This window comes from Schistocerca cancellata, chromosome 2, assembly GCF_023864275.1.
Source record: "Schistocerca cancellata isolate TAMUIC-IGC-003103 chromosome 2, iqSchCanc2.1, whole genome shotgun sequence".
Classification (NCBI taxonomy): domain Eukaryota; kingdom Metazoa; phylum Arthropoda; class Insecta; order Orthoptera; family Acrididae; genus Schistocerca; species Schistocerca cancellata.
The window spans coordinates 866,648,819-866,665,470 of NC_064627.1; the positions used below are offsets into that span (position 1 = coordinate 866,648,819).

A 16,652-nucleotide genomic window follows, 5' to 3' on the forward strand; every position below is an offset into this window, starting at 1 on the left:
GGGACGGGAAGACCTCCACCTCAGCTTCAAAACGTTGCAACAAATCAAGGCAAATGTTTTATCTGTGCGATTTGTGGTCCACAGTAAGACACCGCGGGACCCATCTTGCACACACTTTTGAATATCCAAGAGAGCGGATAATTGCATCCACCCTTCCTTTACTGGTTGACAGATGCAGCGCCAACTGCCGAGTCGTAATGCGTATGTCCTCGCGAATGAAAACATCAGCTCGCTGCAACATGTCAGGTATGACAGCTGTGGATGGTCTCTACGACCGCTGCAAGTGTTGGAGCTCCGCCGAACCGCCTTCTGATGACCTCACCCTCAATGCCCAGCGACTGACTATACTTTTGTCGACAGCAGATGCTCCATAGACTTTGCACAAGCGTTTGTGAATATTCCCCACAGTTTCTTTCTCTGCAATGAGAAATTCAATGATGGCACGTTGCTTGTAACGTACGTACATCACTTACAGACGCCATTTTGAAGCTGTCCTGCAGCTACGCTATTTGTCGGAAGTTACGGAAACTTGGCGTGCTCACTCAGGGGACTTCAGCCAATGCATACGTAATGTTTCGCATTCGTAACAATGTTTCCGGATGAGAAAAAAAAATGCGGTGCATTATTTTCTGGGAAACCCTAGTACATAGATAAAAGCTTCAGTAGCTGTGAACGTGTAATAAGACAAAAACGAAAGATACATGTTCACCCAGTAAGGGTATTAGCTTATATAAGTTCACCAAATCGAAGAAACTCACTCTTGGCAGACAGGGGACTTATATTTACATAACATACTACAGAAATTATGCCTGTCAGTTTCACAGGAAACTCCCACAACTTTTTAGAAAAGGGGAAGTGAAAAAATACCTGTACAGTAGGATACGAACCAGCCTTGGTTCTGTAAGGTGGCACCTCGGCCAACTACGCTATACTGAATCTCAACTTCTAGCAGCCTCATATTTTATGCTTCTAAAGACTTTACTCGCCGACATTACTGACATTTAATTATAAAAAAATCCTAATAATAACGATACGTATTCATGGATCTTTAATAGGTCGTTGCCTTCAAATGGCTTACTCTCCTAGCACACGATTTATAACGCGAAATTAACTAAATACGAAAGTTCTTTAATGACCAATATGACGTTTCACGCCATTTTATTACAACGAATCGTACCAATAACGATTCTCTTTCGAGAGATTCAACTACTTAGAAACAGCAAATATTTATAGGGGCAACGTATAACATAAAACCCACCGAATATGGACTCCTGCTGAACACGACAAGTACAGTACGGGGTCTTGCTTTATACTTGTGATGCAGGAAGCATTCTTGTTACCTTTTGGTTCTGCTATGCGTGGTACGTTGCAGAAATATCGCAGAAATTGTTTTGTGTCTCACGTGACGAAATGGCAGGAGGTGAAGTCGAAAAACTCGTAGAGCGCCACGTCAATGTTAGCTAACTCCTCCGGTGTGCTGAAGGCTTAAGGAGGCGGAAATCACAGGCGGCTGCCCTCTATGGCGAGGGTATTGGAAAGATGGTACGACACTGCGACAAACGTCTATATCGGAGCGGCCACTATTTAGATCAGTAGCTAGAAGGTGTAGCTAATGAAATGATAATGAAATCGACAACCTAGGTGCAAACAGACGTTGATATACATCATTGGGGACATGTTGAAAATGTGTGCCCCAACCGGGACCCAAACCCGGGATCTCCTGCTTATATCGCAGACGCTATATCCATCTGAGCCACCGAGGGCACAGAGGGTAGTGCGCCTGCAGGGACTTATCCCTTACACGCTCCCCGTGAGACCCACATTCCCAACATGTCCACACCACTACATTCGTAGTGCGTCTAATAGATGTTTGCCCATCACACTCATTACTCGTGGTAGATTAATCTACCAGGTCCTGTACGAGATGGGGCATAGCGAGAGCGTTCGCACTAGAAGGTCAATGGCCGGGTAGCCATACCTTCTTCATATATAGTGTAGCTAAATGTTACAAGTAAAACATTTTTGATTTTCGTTGTGGTTTCCATTTCGCGACCAATGGGAGGTTAATAAAAAAATGACTAGATGCTAGCAGGACTCATGTTCTAAGGTTTCTGCACAAGTTTAATTATATACATACGCTGTTCATCCATTCCTGGGAATCGAGAATCGCGACGATTTTTGCCTATTATCCACATTGTTACTGGCAAGATATCGCTCCCAGGAATTCCAAGACTTCAGAGTATGTTTTAATTTTAATTTCAAAGTAGGGTAATAAACGTAAGAAAAAAATTTTTCGTGTGATATAATTACAAATTAATTCTCGGATTTTTTCTTTACTTGTACTGTGGGGTCTTGTTTCCTGCCAGATTTCATGACTCTAAGTCAATGGGAACTATCTTATAGGCTTTGATGAGTGTGTTTACAATTGTCAAAATACGTAATGTATACATCCATATCTTTTCATTACATTGACTTAGAAGATTAATATTTTTACGCCACAAAAAGACTACAGACCTTATAATGTCCCATAAATTTCGACTTGCTACCGGTTACTCAGGAAAAGGGTTGTTAACTGTTTAACAGAGTTACAGAGACACAGACAGGCGGACAAAAACGTGATACTATGAGGATTACGTTTTAACCGATTTAGGTACGGAACCACAAAAATACCCCTCGTACGTCACGTGACAGTGTCAAAGTTAAGACACAAAGGAATGACAAAAATGGTTCAAATGGCTCTGAGCACTATGGGACTCAACTGCTGTGGTCATAAGTCCCCTAGAACTTAGAACTACTTAAACCTAACTAACCTAAGGACAGCACACAACACCCAGCCATCACGAGGTAGAGAAAATCCCTGACCCCGCCGGGAATCGAACCCGGGAACCCGGGCGTGGGAAGCGAGAACGCTACCGCACGACCACGAGATGCGGGCAAAGGAATGACAGACAATGGCTACGAGTGGGCATTGATTTAAATCAATGGGGGAAATTGGAAATATGGGCCAGACTGGGACTCCAATCTGGATTCCCCGCTTACTAGACAGTTGCTCTGCTCACTAAGCCGTCCAGACACAGCTAACACCGCAGCTGTACGGATGACCCTAGTACGCCTCCCGTCAGACTCAAATTCTCCACTTATCCACTCACTACTAATGTAGCTTCCCTTGCCCATTATCCCCATTACTCGTGGCATTTTGCCAATTCCCGTAAGAGTTCGAGCGTGATGTGTATCTGCGCTTAATTGGCAATCGTCGCCTTAATTGTATATATAATGTCAAAGTTGATGACTATTTTGCTAGGCAGTGGTTATTGGTAGCACTGAGAGGAGAGGCTTGCCTTACCTGGTCCCTTGCTGAGCGACGAGAAGAAGGAGTCGAGCGCGAGCTGTCCCGTGGGCAGGGCTGCGCTGAGCGCGCCGGACAGCGCCAGCAGCTCCTGGCACGTCATCGCCTCGGACGCGGCGCCGCACGCGCTCTCCGACAGCGGGCACTGCCACAACAACGTCACAACACTGACACTCACTTCAGGAATAACTTCCGTGTTGTTTGTTTCTCGTTGTTGCACCTGTAGAGCGCGCACAAAATAACTCGGCCCGTAGCTGCGCAGACTGCGCGGTAGCGGAGGGGACTGTTATACTGGTGGGGGCTTCGTTGTGAAGGCAAGTGAGGTGCAGTTCGGCGTCTGAAGGCTATCCACAAACGTATTATCTCTATACACTACACTAATGAGTCTGCAAACGGCAGTGCAGTGGTCAAAATAAATGCTGCATTTTGCTTTATTGTCTATACAGAAAATAATAGGAAACAAACGTGATTTCTTTCTGTAGGTACGGTCATAAGAAAACAAAATTAAAGAAGATAAACGTATCTCCACTTGTTAAAAACAAACTAAAACAAAACAAAACCTTACAACGGACTCCACACAGTTTGCTCTCACTGTCATCTCTCATAACACGTTGTTCATGAACCAACTCGTAAGGTGGCCGCACTTTTGAACGCTGTTAGGCATACTCCTTAGCAAGTTGTCTAGATAAGTCTTTCGGATATTGTCTCATTCGTCCATAGCGGCCTTTATGATGCCCTGTAAGGTTTCCGGTGGCAAGACGATTGCAAACCGCTCGTTTCAGCATGGTCCCTGTTTTCTAAATGCAGTTGAGATCTGGAGAATATGAGGCCACTCCATCCGACTAATTCTATGCTTCGCTTGGAAGGTGGTCACAAGGTTGTGACGATGGGGCGTGCATTGCCATCCATCAGCGTGAATCCCGCTCTGATACCTTAAACAAATGGAGCCATAATGCGTGCTAGGATGTTGTCCCAGTCCTTCACACGAGTCACCCTCCCATTTACTGGGACAAAGAGTGTCGTATGGAAGTACATTATTCCATCCTAAAAATGAACGAAGCACCCTAAGAAGAGTGGCAAGCTACAGTTAGGGTGTAAACGTTGTCTTCGTTGTCTCCACTCACGGATATCAGTTCTGTCAACGTGGAGACTGACAGAGTCTTTTCAGAAAATGGTACTGTGTGCTACTGTGCCTAGTACACAGAGAGTGATCTTGTACCCATGCAACACGAACCCCTCTCCCAACCCAGTTTGGAGGACGAGCCTTGAGAGGTAATCCCTGATCATGGAGCCCGTTTCATACTGTTTGTGTTGACAACTCCACTCGTGCACCTGCTTGGAACTGCAGCTGTAGACGTGTAGCATTGTGTCGAAGGTTTCTGATTGCTGTTATACGCAGATACTGGTCTTGCACACCTGTTACTATGCTTTCACGCCCACTTCTCTGGCGGTCCTCAACCGATCCTGATGCTAGAAACCTGCTCCAGGTTCTACAGACATCACTTTGACTTCACAGCGACATTTGCTGGGAAGTCCACCTGCCTCGTGTCCTATTCCATTGGAGTGACTATACAGAACCTCTAATCGTACAATACTGTTGTCCAAACCATACTGAAGCAACACAACTATATAACGACATATAGCGCAAGCATTGCAATGTTTACAGGTGACACGATTGCCATAGACTGCACACACTGCCCCCTAATGATAGAAACATTGACTGTTTTAATTAGAATTACATTAAAAACAAACAAATGTATTGATATCATAAGATATTTCTGTATCCCGACGTTCAGTATTAAAGTTTGGGAAATATGCAACATTTATTTTGACGACTGTATTAACACTCATGTCTGTACAATTCGACAAATACAGACATTCAAAGTCAGAAGTTTCTCACTAGAGTACAAAAAAGAAGCAGTTGCATAAGAAAGTTTTAACCAAAGCAATATAATATCGACTAGGCAATGCCAGAAGGAAATCTCTCAAAGCAAAAAAAGTGAGTAGGTGGCAACTCGCTTACTGCGTATGCTGACAATTTGAAATAAGTAACTTGTATCACATTGAAACCGTGTGTCAATCCATTGTCAATCTTCTTGAAAATTTTAGCAAAAAATAAAATTTTCATCTTCATCTTCTACGTCTTTCAGGAGTTTTTGTAGTTATGATTTATTCTCTTTATTGGCTATCTGGAATAGCTGGTTGTTTCTGCAACCCATTCAAGCACATTTTTAGCGAAGTTTTTGCTTCCTCGGCCCCTTATGACAAAAATTTTGCGGCGTTGCATGTAATCGCACGCACCTGATTTTGAACAACTTTTCCATTACCTGCGGTGCGCAAAGGGTGCAGTGCGATGCTATACAGAAAAGAGAGAACAGCTAGAATGCTTGAAATGTGCAGATCGGCAGGCGAGAGTCAGCTGAGCGCAACGAGGTTGGATCGCCTAGCACTCACTATGAGAAAGTATTTCTGTGCCGGTGCCACATTAATTGTGCACAGGCTCTACGTGCGCTCCAGAATTATTATTAGCATTTTCGTTTCTTTTAGGTCAGTTCGACATTTAGTTACTTGCTAGCTCTCTTCCGACAAAAATTTAATGGCATTGTAGATAGTTTGCGTGTGTGTATAAAATTTCTCATTACATTAGAAAATTTGCATCTGGGCATGGCTATGACACTGCTGTGCTTTGTGAGTAACCAGCTTTTAGGAAACAGGAACAGACAATATGATGTTAGTGCAGTAATCTGCATTGTTATCAGACTGCAATAAACCTCCACTAGGGCAGTGGGAAACAACAGCGCAACCTGCGTGGCGTAAATTAACACTGCAACTGCACTATGAAATTCAGCATCAACTCAACAGATCATTTTTAAATTATACACAGTCTTCCCATGGCCCTTATTCCAACAATTTTCTTTTTACATTTTTTTATGAGTTCTCTCTGCTGTTGGGTTTGAATTCCGTTACTAATAGAAAAAACAGAGGCGAGACTGTTCCTAAGTTGAATGCTTCCCAATCTCATTACATAGCTTAAAACTGTATTGTTTCTATAAATTCTCTTCTGCAGAGGGCAGATCTAGTGAAAATTTGGTCAACTCCAATAACCGTTAAAAGCAAATATAAGTAAGTGAATCAATAATAAACTCTTCGTTAGGTTGTGTTCCAGAGATTTTTAAAAATTAAAAAAAATATATAAAAAGACGTTTTAAATACCGATATATCACCACAAGTAATATAAGAGACGAGCAAAACGTTTCTGTTTGAGGGTGTTGCTGCAGTAAATATGCAACGTAGTGCGACTTCAGTGCCGATACATAAGCACCAACATGTAGGCTAAGGATTAGTGTGGCCTTCGTGTCTCTCCCACATGCATGCCGTAAAAGCGTAAACTTGAACTATAGCGACGTTGTTATCAAATACGTTCAAACAGGACCAAAATGGCATGATCTCTTTCTTGGCTGCCGAAGGACAAAAACCGATAGACATCCATTGGAGAATGAAGAATGTGTATGAGGCAGCATGCCTGTCAAAAACCACCGTTGTGGAATCGTGCGCCAAGTTTTGTGCTGCTTGCTATTCGACTCAAGACGTTGGTCCATCTGAGAGGCCAGCCGCATGCATTACAGACAAGTGGGAGACCCTCAAGCACCCAGAACATTGTACTGATCTCTCCCCATGCCATTACCACGTATTCAGTCTCTGAAAAAAGACTGTTTCTATCGAACGAGGATGTGCAGCGAAACAGTTACGGACTTCTTCACACAGCGCGTACATTGTTTTACGAACGGGTATCTTCAACGTGGTACGTTGGTGGGATGGCTTCCTCAGTGGTCGTGGCCATTTTGCCTGATGGGCATAATGGTTCTGTACTGTACGGCATTCAAATGGAAAATTTCGATCGCCACTTATACATATAAAGTGCATGAATAGCTGTGATAATATAAAGTTCTGTGAATGTGGAATTTATGTAACACTTCAATGCTTTCTATTTCGTTTCCATAACGAAAAAAGAGAGCCAATATTTTAATTTTTTACACCACTCTGTTGAAATTATACAGAAGGCTGTGTTTAATTTCTAAACAAAAACAAAATTCTGCAAGTAACGTAAAGCTTACTTCTTTCCTTTCAGACTCAGGATTATACCTTTACATAACACAACGTTTTTCCAATATTTGAGCAGTCTGGACCCAGGATTCCAGACGTGCTCGGCTACATTCCATGGACACGTGGATATCAACAGATCATATGAATTTCTAAAGAATATACCTATTTTTCAAGGTATATGAGGAGTAGTCATAAAGTTTTAATTGTAATCTTGAAAAAATTAAGTTACGTAATTAATTTTTTGTATGTCTGCAGGTACGTGATTGCAATCGTGTTACACATTGAAATTTCCACTTCACAGTGCCGCAGCATTCCGCTAGAAGAGTATCATCTGTATAACATGTATCCCACACGTATCACGTGTGTTGTGTTGGATTAAGTGGCCTTTACATTTACAAGATATCACTGATCTTCAGTGTCTCAGATACGTAGATGGTAGGGAAGGGATTTCCATTGTGTCCATGTATATGATTTTATATTCCATTACACCATGGGCAGCCAAACACATCTTTTCGGTATCCCAGTGTTATACAGCTCTGATGTGGACGACACTGTCACGAATACATTTAGTGTTGTGCTTATTTTGATCATTATAATGGCTGAGGAAACTGTGTTCCCATGCTCACTGTAATTGTTATATGTGTTTCAGACATTTTTAATATGATGTTCGTCCTCACGACACTAGCTGATGTCCAAATCCTTGCATTACAGTGACTCAGATATAGCTGTTGCCATCACGCTCTTCCACTGCTGTTAGCCCCATCTTAAAGTCCATTGCATCATTGGAATGAGGCAAGGCATGGCAGTGAGTGAGAGTCAGTGGCACAATTACACATGCATTCAAGCACACTCTGCCATATGTGATTAGTCAAGAAAAGATCCTCAGCAATGTTGAACTCCAGGTGACTGACAGTCATATAAAAAAGAAGCGTGCTTCACATCTCCCTGTCACCATCATGACGCTGTTTACCCATCGTTTTTCCAAACTACTTCAGACAAATGTTAGTCTAGACCACTTGTCAGTCTAAGGGAACTTTGTTCTCCCTTCCTTTCAGCAACTGAACCACTGCTTTGATTATAATGACCTTCAGATCGATAAGCAGTTGAAGTCTAACATTATTTCACAAACTGACTATGTCTATCTTTATTAGTACTCTGGTGCTGTGGTTTAGCAGAGTGCCCACAAGAACAAAGTTGCTTGTCAGTGCCATCTACAGGCAATTTCATGTGTGTAGAACGAGGGTTGTGGCAATTTCCTTATTTATTAGAATTATGAAGCAAAGTGGTCAGTTAAATATGTACTGTGTTAATATACACTAATTCTTCCTATGTATTAACCTCAGATCTCAAACCTATGCATGCTATGCTGCAAGAATTATGTTCTTTGTTTATGTTCAACTGTATAGAGAAGAACATTTTATTCACGTCCGACAAAATTTAACGGGTTAAATAAGATATTCGAAAGAAATGATCAGTAAATAAATGGAGTTCATTAGTACTTTGTAACTATCTTAAGCATCGGAACTATTGTCCTGCTTTGGTGGTTTTCCTTTCTGTCCAACTTCAATTGTAATCGCTGGGAATCAGTACCTCCATTCTATGTATAAGGTAATAGTTATTTAAAATTGATTCTGGTATTGCATGCTTGTCAGATTTCCGCATATGTCCGCTTCTCCTCCACAGAGCATTGTCAGATTTCTAGTGGTAAAATCAAAGACGGCAGACCAAGCTGACTTAAGCTAATTAAAAACCCAAGATTGTGGAAATAGATCACCAGCCCAAAGGTGCTGCTTAAATATCTAATATAGTGGGAATAGCTCACTTCAACTAAATTAAAATAGTGGGAAGTTCTTAGTGAAAAAAATTCAAGATGTTAGAAATGGAGAAAATTGGAATTAATTTTCAATTATTTCTTGCTATGATGGATATCTCCAACCTGTACTAATTAAATATCGAATTTTGTGGGGTTAGTTCACTTATCCAGAGTTAAAATTGGCGTGAACTGGCAGTTGTAAAAAATTCATTGTGTGATAAGTAGACCACTCTCATGACGTAAAAGAGTATCACTGCAGCAATGGTGGTGGCTTCAGTGAGGTCTGAACTAGCCTTGGCATGTTTCAAATTGTTCACCTCGCCTCTAAAGCCTGGTTTGAAACAGGCCCCCACAAATTTCAATTTGTTCATTCCTTCCACCACTAATCCTCCATATGTTAGAACAACACACGTTTATCACCAGTAGTTCAATGACTACTCAAGATAAAGGACATAATTATTTCGAATGTCACATACAAAATGAATGCATGAGATGGTAAACATGATGTGTTGGGCATGTGCTCGGAATGTTAGATACACCTGTGATAATCCATGATATACTAATTAAAGATCTGTGCTATCTGCCCTTGACTGTAGTCAGTTACAATTCCAATGATTACTCGGAGGTAAACAGTGTTAATCAACCAGATGTGCTGTCAGAAAAATACGTGACGAGTTGTGAAAACTTCACTAAGTCACCGAGAATCTATAATGCTTCAGTATATTGTGTGTGTGCGTGTGAATTTATGCATGTGTTTTCCATGCATATTTCTACAGTAATTCTTTTTCTCTTCACCGAAAGGACTTCTTTACCATCTAATGCCAGTGTTAGATGATGATGATGATGCTGATGTCAAAACCATAGCATGCTGCCAGCACGCACCTGAAAGAGTAATATTGAAATAATTTCTTCATGGGTGCCAAATGAATGAACCGTGCAGCTATTTTTCATTGTGCAATATTAAAAAAAAAATGTATCCCATTAACTCTTCGCGCAGATTGGACGATTACAGTAGTAGTACACTGTCTTCCAATCATTTCATTTTGCATGTTGAAAGTGTGAATCATATCACATGAACTTAGGACAGTTAGTGTGCTATTATCGCCATACTTCATATTTAAGTAGTACCATTGGGCTAAGTCCATTATCTATGGCGTTTCCCATCGGAAATCTAGCGCTGATAAGTGGGAGTGGCACGAAAAGGAGGACAGGAAGGTGGAAAATCTGGCAACAAAGCTGAGTGCGTCATAATCAGCATTTAATAACTACTGACGTTCAGATTCTCTACAGACATTTAGTCGCCTATGCCTTGGTTTATTTAAACATAATTTTACATTTTCGGTCACATATTTTAAAGCGTTTTTTATTAAATATTACTAAGAAGCGGAAGCTCCTGTGTGGTTTTTTATGTAAATAAATGTCCACACGCCAACAATCACCGCTAAAAGCATAATTTTATAATTGTAGGTTTCAAACATTCTCTTTTCGTTTTGTTTTCTAATATCAGACTTAACTAATCGAGATGACGCAGGAAGAAAACTTCTATTTGGACTGTAATGTCGTTCAAATACCGCTCATATCATCTGCATTTAGCTTCCCCAAGATCTTCTGTTCAGTTGAGATAAATCACTGGGCTGAATTATTTGTTTACAAACATACCAGTCCATATCCTTCTGAGTTGTGGGTCCATACGTAATGACCTTGAGATTGTCAGGCCACAAATTACAAAACGAATGGTAATGGTTATTCTTCACAGAAGTGTCAAGGGTCCTTCAGAAATATGACAGAAGATACGACTATTATAATGTTATAGCTCAAGTCAACATCTGACCAGTTATCTTTTCCGAAAGTCCCATGTTCACAATTGAGCTTTGTCTCATTATGGTGATCTTGCACTATCTGTCAGTAATGGTTTATTATTGGTGTTTAATATCTTGCTACTTCGGACGATTAATATTACATGTAATCTCTAACTGTGTCACGTGGATGACTGAAAAGAGATCTTGTGCGATAACTCATTGAGTTTTTGTCGGCACAGTTCCACACGCCACTGCACAATCATACTCTGTTAAAAGCAATTGTGGGTCACAGAGTTGGCGTTCCATTCAGAAAGAGCAATTTCAGTCAGCATTTTATATATTTATTTGGCTTTACAAATGTAAACCCGCCGTCTTGGAATTTGTTTGGCGGGCCGAAAGTTTCACTGACAGTCATTTACGATTTTTTTTTTGTAAACATACGAAAGTAAAAAATGTACATGTAAACGATGTTTATAGCATACAGACAATGTTGATATAAAACTATATATAAAATGAAAGAAAGAAAATAATAAATTTTAAATCATAATGCTTAGGAAGAATAAACATAAGATAAACGAACGCAAATGTGCAAAATAAAAGCTGAATACCTATTACCACAAACATTAACTTAAACTAGTAGCCTCGACGTCAACATTAACGGAAAATGAAACAAGAAACATCCTCCCATCCAGTTCCTCCATTTAAACTGGCATAAGTTGAGTAGCTACGATTAACAGCCTTAAGATATGTTCCACTAATGAGTGAAACGCCAAGGGAAACTAGGAAATGCAGCGGGTATATTTCTTTCTAGTATGAGACTACTTGGCGTGCCATTAGTAACCGGTTTGAAACGAACAGACAGTGAATCGTGACAAAGTAACTAAGAGGCGGTGTTTAAAATTAGCCAATCCAAGAAAACCTTAGTACGTTTCATTTCATTTTTATCTTTCGTTGTCGCTGTTTTCGGGTTCTGTATGGCGACAGCATTCTATTGACATAGTTCTGCGACTCATTATATTTCTTTTGATAGATGCCATTTCTATTGCCATACCGTCACGTTAATGTCAAACGAATGGAAAGTGATGTGTAACATTTATCTGAAAATTTGATTAATTTTGTTGTGTATTACTTGTATTTTAATTAGTTATGTGTTAATGTTGCTGTACAGATTTTCGTCTTTTTGTGTTGGGTACCTGAAAAACTGAAATGGTTACCAATCCCTGAATTTTCTTAGATGGATGTGTAGAGCATTCCCAGATTATCGTCGGACCACATCAACAATGGTTAATAAGGCGGGCGGTTTTGGCCCATCGTTATGTCTCGAAAAGCTGCGTTCTACACGCAACACAAACCTAAATTGAACCTCAAAAGAGATACGAAGTAAGATATGCTATCTCTATAACGCAGCAATGTACTTGAAATAGGCATGTGATTCAGCAGATTAAACACAATCACATAGTGGGTAATAGCGTTAAGTACTAGGTGTCTAACAGACTTGGTGAATGATCTAATACTCAAATGACAACGTGTGATGAAGATGCATGCTTACAGAAACATTGCATAACATGTAACACATTTAACACGAAGCAGAATTATCTTCTACAATCAGTGGATGGTAGCGAGGCTGAATACCTGCGTCATAGACCAATGGAGCAACGCATTAACCTGAAACATTTTTGAAATCGTGGAAGATGTCCCAGGAGATCGTTACGATGAAGGTGCAAGTGTACAGACAAAAGTGTTTCAAACACGTCCGGGGCGGATGACGCATCACATTTGGATTAATCGTCAAGAAGATTAGCAACAAGTAACATTGAACAAGTGAGACACGCACTGGCACGAAATCGACAACTGTGAATGAGAGTCACATAGCAGGAACTGCTAACGCAGCACGGACATCGTCAACACCAGATTTTACAAATATTTTTGAAAGCGGAGCACCTATTGCGGTACTGTGTTGTACAAAGTGACTAACGAGCAGAAGACAATAGAATTGGAAAACAGGTGAAGCTCTCGTTGAAATGTGTGAGCGAGATCTGTCTGCGATCATTTCAGTCTGGAGTAAGGCAGTCAGCTATCACAGTTGCGCTGCGGAGCTGCTTTGCATTACATTTCGGCTGTTATTGTAAAATGTGGAGCATCAGTGCTTTGATTTAACACAAAGTGGTCTTCACTGACAGTAGATTTGTAAGCAATAACATAAATACTAACGACGTATTCTGTTTATTTGTTGAGTTTTATTTGCCTTATGACACAATTCCGCGATCTCATTAGACTTCCCTTGTAAAAAATAAATAAATAAATTCTGTGCCTCACAGATTTTCATTCAGATCTAGCGGAAGAAACAATGTCACAATTTGTCAGTGTTTATCATAGAAACAGGCGAAATGTCCGAAAAAATTTTATGACGGTTTTTAATCAACTAGAAATTAAAAAATTAAAAATACAATTAGTCTAAAGGGTAATATCCAGTATGAATAAACACATGAAATCTGAAAATACGTCTTTGCTGTTCATCTTAGTTATCTTTTAATTTTTATGTTGTAGTTTAGGTTTTGGAAACTTTGGTAAAATACTTTATATTTTATCAGTAATTTCGTTTTCTCATGAGCAAATTTTTTTCTTTTTAATTAGTGACCATTTTTACAAAAATTTATTATCTTGTAACATACTGATGAACGGTAAATTAATGTAACACCTCCTACTTTCCTCCCCACACACTCCCCAGTTACGACGTACAGCTTAGCGAGATGCTTGGATATTCCCTCTCATTATTTGAACATCGAGACAGACATGCACGGTGACGAAGTAATGAGTGTTATCGGCAGGGTATCTCAAGGTGATTCCGTTTTTCCGGAGTTTTGGAAGGCTTTAGGCACCGTATCTCACAAGCGAGTTCCAATCAAATTGCATGCCTAGGAATATCGTCTCAGTTGTGCGGTTGGATACGTAATTTCCCGTCAGAAACGTCATTTTGTTGTAGTGACAGACATGAAGTCATCTAGTGAAACTGCACTGATTCGTGGCGTACCCTAGGGAAGCGTTTCAGACCCACTGGTGTCACCAGTCTATGTGAACGATTTAAGACACAGTCTGAGCAGTCCTCTTAGATTGTTTACAGACGGTGCTGTCGTTTACCGTCCAGTAATGTCATTAGAACACAAAAATGATTTAAAGAAGACATCTCCATGGTGCGAAATGTTCAAGTTGACCATAAATATTAACAGGTGTGAGCTACCAACAAGAGAACTAGAAAAGATACCGTTAAACTGGGGCTACACAATAAATCACAACAATTTAAAGATCGTCGAGGCACACATAAAATGCTGTGGGGAAGGCGAACCAAACATACTTTTTGGTAAACAATTTAGAAGATGCCTACAACATGCTTGATTCTTCTTGGATAGGATTTATGAACGTCGAAAACGTTCAAAGGGCAGCTCGTTTTGTATTATCACGAAGTAGAGGAGAGGGTTCACATTATGATATTCGAGCTGGGGCGGCAATCACTAAAGCAAAGGCGTTTTTCGAAATTTCAGATACCAAATTTCTCGTCCGAACGCGAAAATATTTTGTTGACTGCATCTACGTGGTGAGAAATGACTATCGTAATAAAATATGGGAAATTAGAGCTTGCACGGTAAGATTGAGGTTTCCATTTTTCCCAAGCACTATTCGAGAATGGGACGGTCAAGAAATATTCTGAAACTGGTATCATGAACGGTCTGCGACAAAAATTAGTGTGATTTGCAGAGTAATCACGTAAATGTATATACAACGTATCCAGGCCTAAACAGTTAGTGTAATTTTATACAGGCACCGGGTGCCCCTCTTCAGAGTCGTCAGGCACATTTTCTCCGACGTTTCGGCGGATGTTGCGATTTTGTTTTCGCAATGTGGAGCTGGCGTTAGCCCAAGAAAATTCTGCTCATGAGGTCTTTCATGCGACGGAAAGCGTCGGTCCTGTTCCCGTCACAAATAGTATGATTTTTAAAGCGGAATTTCACGGGACCATTCGATAGAGCGGCCTCCAGCAAGTGTAGTGCAATATTCGTTTTATCGATATGTATTAACGGTGACAGTAAGATACGATGAATAACCAGCACTCAGGAGCGACCGAGCAGCGCTGCTGCACGGCAGTAGCAGGCAACGCGGCGAGGGCTGTGCTATCGATGTAGGAGGTCTGTTTAAAACAAATGATAATGAGTATTTTTTCGGGCTGACTCCAGCTACACACCGGAAAGTACTGAAACGATTGCAAATGATGGGAAAACTAAAACTGACCCGGAAAATGTTTCATGCACCTTAAGATAGGCAACCCATTTTACATCGTCCACGTGTGGGGTAGATGGTGTAAGTTGTGTTTTCTGTTTTGAGATGCGTGAAATATTTTCCGGACCAGTATTATTTGGCCCATCCTGTACATATTTAATGACATTGCAGGGTATCTAGGGGCTTCGTGCATATTTGTCATTTTTGTAGTTCTGAACACAGACTTCAATGGCCGAAACGAGTAATCAAATTTACCAGGTTGTTGTCCGCCTGCTTAGCTGGGTAGTAACATGCTCGCCTCGCATGCAAGCGGGCCCGGGCTCGGTTCCCGGCAGGGTTGGAGATTTTCTCCACTCGGGGACTGGGTGTTGTGTTGTCCTCGTCATCATTTCATCCTCATCACCGGCGCGCAAGTCACCTAATGTGGCGTCGAATGAAATAAGACTTTCACTTGGCGGCCAAACTTCCCCGAATAGTGGCCTCCCGGCCAACGATGCCATACGCTCATTTCTATTTACCGGGTTGTATTTAACGGCAGCTACACATAAGGTCCATTGTGGGCTGTAATTATTGTATGGCAGCGAAACGTAGTAGATAAACTAATGCTTTATTGCTAAGCAAATTTACATTTGAAAAAAATTCCATTGCTTCCACTAGATGAAAATGTGACGCTGTACACTGTTTTGTGACGGTGCTACATCTACGTTCTTATTTGCCTCAAGCCACAAAGTGAGTGAACACTATGGCTGTCGAGAAGAGAGAACGTGCGCTGTTAGTCAAAGTATTTTATGTGAACGGCGGAAATTATAGTGCTTCATTGAGAGAATATCGCCTACTGAATGGTTTGAGGAGAAGCCCAATGTCATTACAAGGGTTAAAGAAGATGATAATGAAATTCGAAAACACCGGTGAGCTAGGCGTTGCAACTGGAAGAGGAGGGCGTCCTATCCCGGTGAAAGTTGTTGAGGAGATTGCTGTTGCTGTAACAGACCATGTAGCACGTCCCACGGGTAGTGTTAAGGCTCGCGCAGTGTCATGAGAATTGTCCATCCTAAGGTCAGCAGTCTGCAAAGTTTTGCAGTCTACTTTAAACTGGTACCCGTACAAGATCCAGATGCTGCAGCAACTGAAACCTCATTTTCGCAGCAACGTTCTGAATTTTCTCTTTGGTTTCTGTTAAGGATCGAAGCTGATGACATATCGCCAGGCAATATTGTACGGAGTAACGAGGCACGTTATTCACTAAAGAGTGCAGTGAATACACAGAACTGCCAAATTTACGGCATGTTGTGCACAAAGGGCCATTGCACTCGCCGTA

At 41.0% G+C, this 16,652-nt stretch overlaps 1 protein-coding gene across 1 annotated transcript in view; it reads right to left on the reverse strand.

Moving 5' to 3' along the window:
* Positions 1 to 16,652, reverse strand: part of LOC126159435 (voltage-dependent T-type calcium channel subunit alpha-1G-like) — a 633,155-nt gene that overhangs the window by 445,758 nt on the left and 170,745 nt on the right. Inside the window, exon 9 of the mRNA XM_049916549.1 lies at positions 3,344 to 3,476. Coding sequence (XP_049772506.1) covers positions 3,344 to 3,476 — 133 coding nt within the window. The remainder of the gene's footprint in view (positions 1 to 3,343; positions 3,477 to 16,652) is intronic.